The following is a 3103-nucleotide window of genomic DNA, read 5'->3' as shown; positions in this document are numbered from 1 at the left end:
AAAAGTAAGTATTGTTATCAAAAGTAAGTTGTTATCAAAAGTATTAGTAAAAGTAAGTAAATAATACTGATTTCGAATGAATTTCTTATGTAATAAATAATTTCACAATTTTGCAATCACTTTTACTGCTACCATTTTTACATCAATTTTCAGCATTGTTCTCGAATTTATCATGATACGATCTATTAATTTCAAATTTCATACCGAAATTATTTTGACCATATTTGGAGTACTTTGTACAGTACTTTTATCTATTAATTGGGTATTAATTATTTTTGTAAAATATGATATAGATAGTCTCTATGAATTCGTATTCAATGAAATGGAATATTTTAAGGTTATCTTTTACTTGATAAAATTTACCGATAAATGCCAGAAGCCAGAGATTCTATTTGTTTCTTCACAAAAACGGATATGTTAATACCATTAATTAGTAATAAACTTAATTCCAAATAATTTCTTTCATTTATTCCGCACTTTTTTTTACCTATTAAGCATCTTATCCTTAGCTATATGATCTGATGTGTTATATCATATCATATCATATCATTGCTATTTAAGCAAGAAATAAGAGCCACCTTTTCAGGCAATAACAATTTGATTAGAAATTAAAATTTTGACACATATATTTACTTTTTATAGTACGATGTAAATGGTACCTGGGATGACATAATGAATTTACAAAGTAAAGCACATTTTAATAGAATGAGAAGATCAGATTATTTCAAAGATGAACGATGCAGTATGTTTTCTCATAACTCATTATCATTAAGCAAAATTCCAGTACTTTAATTAAGATTTGAATTATTAGAACTTATCCATCAGAAGAGTTTTAAAGTTATTAAAACTTATCCACTGGAAAGGTTTTAATTTGAATTAGCGCTAAAAGAAATAGCGTCATCAAAAGATGGATGGAAAAATAAGCGGTTGGAATTTGTGACATTTAAATTTTCGAGAATTATTTGATCTAGATGAACGATATCCTAAGAAGGCTTATTATCCAATGACATCACATGATCATATTTTATTGGTTTTATTTGATGTAAAAGATGATTTATTTTAAAGATGATTGATATTTATTTTGTCATTTCTATATGAAATGAATTTTTATTAATTAAATAAAATTCTTGTAGATTGTGCTAAACAAATGATTCAATGTCCAGAAGGACCAAGAGGACCATCTGGTCAACCAGGTGTTAATGGAGGTAGAGTTTTTTGACAAAAAGTACAAGCATAGCAGTGAATGATTCATTGTCAATTGAGGATGAGAATAAACTTCCAAAATAGACTCTTTTTTCCTCCTTTCGACTGATCAAATCTATATTTAAATGAATATTGAGTTTTAACATTTGATATTATTCCAGAAAACGATGAAGATGGTTTAGATGGTAAGCCAGGAATACCAGGATTTCTCCTCGGTGATACCAGTGATGAAGAAAATTGTGTATTATGTCCTCCTGGACCACTGGATCTACCAGGAAACAGTGGCGTGCCAGGTTTACGTGGTCCTGCTGGATTGCCAGGAGCTCCTGGAAGGAATGGGCGAGCTGGTCCTCCTGGTTTACCCGGTCCAATGGGAGAAAGCGGAGCTCCTGGTATGCTTTAGAATGTTTTCGTAATTTTATAGTAAATTTTGTGTCTGCATAAAAATCCTAAAAACCTAAAAACTTTTCAGGACCTACTGGAAAACCTGGATTACCAGGTCCATCAGGAAAAAATCGCACTGTATCAAGGTATTTGAAACCTGAATTATTTGGGCACCGAAAAAAATAGGTCCTTCGGATGAGCTCGTCATATTAGGTGAAAAAAGTGAATCAATACAGCAAAATTCAGTAAAAGTAATGAGTAAAGAAGAGATTGGAGATGAATTCGAGAAATCTGGTCAGGTAAGCAAAAATTCCTATGCGATTTCTAATAGCTGCAAATTAATTTTGCATACCTAAGAATTCGAACTTTGGAGCTAAAGGGAAATTGCTAAAAGTTCCAAATTTCCGTTCTTCATCAAAAATTCTGTAATTAAAAGGAATATTCTGAATTCTCATCAGATATACTATTATATTATCAATTGTAGCCTGAAATGGACGGAAATGTTAATATTAGTACCACCATATATTGTCCATGCTCTTCTCGTCCTCCGCTTCATCCAACATCACAATCTGCATCATTGAATCCGGAAACGCAAAAGTCCGAAAAACCCGTAAAAGTCACCGTAAACCCGCTTACAAAACAAGGACAAAGATATAAAGCTGAAACTGATAACAAAGAAGAGGATGAAGCAGCACAGCTTATCACTGAAAGACAACTGAAACGTCTATCGGAATGGATTAAGCGATGGAGGATAGTATCAGATTAGTCCTATGATAAGTAGAAACTGTAACATCGTTCTATTGCTACAGTTCACATTTAGTATTTCTCCTTTTTGCTTTGATACGATAAAACATTTTGTTATCGTATCATGTCATTGTAGAATCTTATCGTATCATTTCATTGCAAGTAAAGTAAGTCTTCATTGGATTGTAATACAGCAAGAAAGAGATTTTATTATAAGCCTAGTAATCTTTGGCCATAGTTTTAGAGAATTAAAGTTGCATAATAAATTATTGTGTATCCATGATATTTTGATATGGAAGTATGCTCTTAATCTCTGATACTGATGTTGGTTAGAGGCTAATCAAAGATTTGATAAGGTTGATATAAAATTTCTTTTTTTTTTTTTTACAAATAACAAAAACAATGGAACTTTTACTACCGATATTTTCAAGAAAAAAAGAAAACAAATATTTTGGTATCGAATTAAGCAAATGATAAAATGATAAAATGACAGAATAAGTGATAAAAAGTGAAATGGCTTAAATTAAAAATTGGAAATGAATTAAAACAAAAAATGTAAAAGATTATGATAGAATGATCATAGTGAATGAAAATTTTGATCCATTCGTTTGTTTGTCAATTTAAAACGATGAAATATTGATGGAAATGTTAGTCTTACTGTTTTTTCAACATTCAATAAATGCAAAAAATATTTTGAAACTAAAATAATTTAAACTATTTGGGTACAATTTGGTGCAAAAAATATAAAAAAAAAAGGAAAAGAAAACAGAAA

At 30.2% G+C, this 3103-nt stretch overlaps 2 protein-coding genes across 2 annotated transcripts; both read left to right on the top strand.

The window, feature by feature from the left end:
- Positions 1–705: 705 nt before the first annotated feature.
- On the top strand, positions 706–1773 carry LOAG_14034 (hypothetical protein; the record flags this gene model as incomplete). Its single annotated transcript, XM_003149535.1, has 4 exons — positions 706–742; positions 1134–1205; positions 1365–1595; positions 1676–1773. The coding sequence occupies 4 exons, from the start codon at positions 706–708 to the stop codon at positions 1771–1773; spliced, it is 438 nt and encodes a 145-aa protein (XP_003149583.1).
- A 68-nt stretch (positions 1774–1841) lies between these two features.
- Positions 1842–2353, top strand: LOAG_14033 (hypothetical protein; the record flags this gene model as incomplete). Its single annotated transcript, XM_003149534.1, has 2 exons — positions 1842–1886; positions 2072–2353. 2 exons carry the CDS (start codon positions 1842–1844, stop codon positions 2351–2353), a joined length of 327 nt encoding a protein of 108 aa, XP_003149582.1.
- Between the last annotated feature and the right edge of the window lie 750 nt (positions 2354–3103).

Source organism: Loa loa, assembly GCF_000183805.2.
Source record: "Loa loa unplaced genomic scaffold supercont3.69, whole genome shotgun sequence".
Lineage (NCBI taxonomy): Eukaryota > Metazoa > Nematoda > Chromadorea > Rhabditida > Onchocercidae > Loa > Loa loa.
This window is presented reverse-complemented; position numbering and strand designations above follow the sequence as displayed.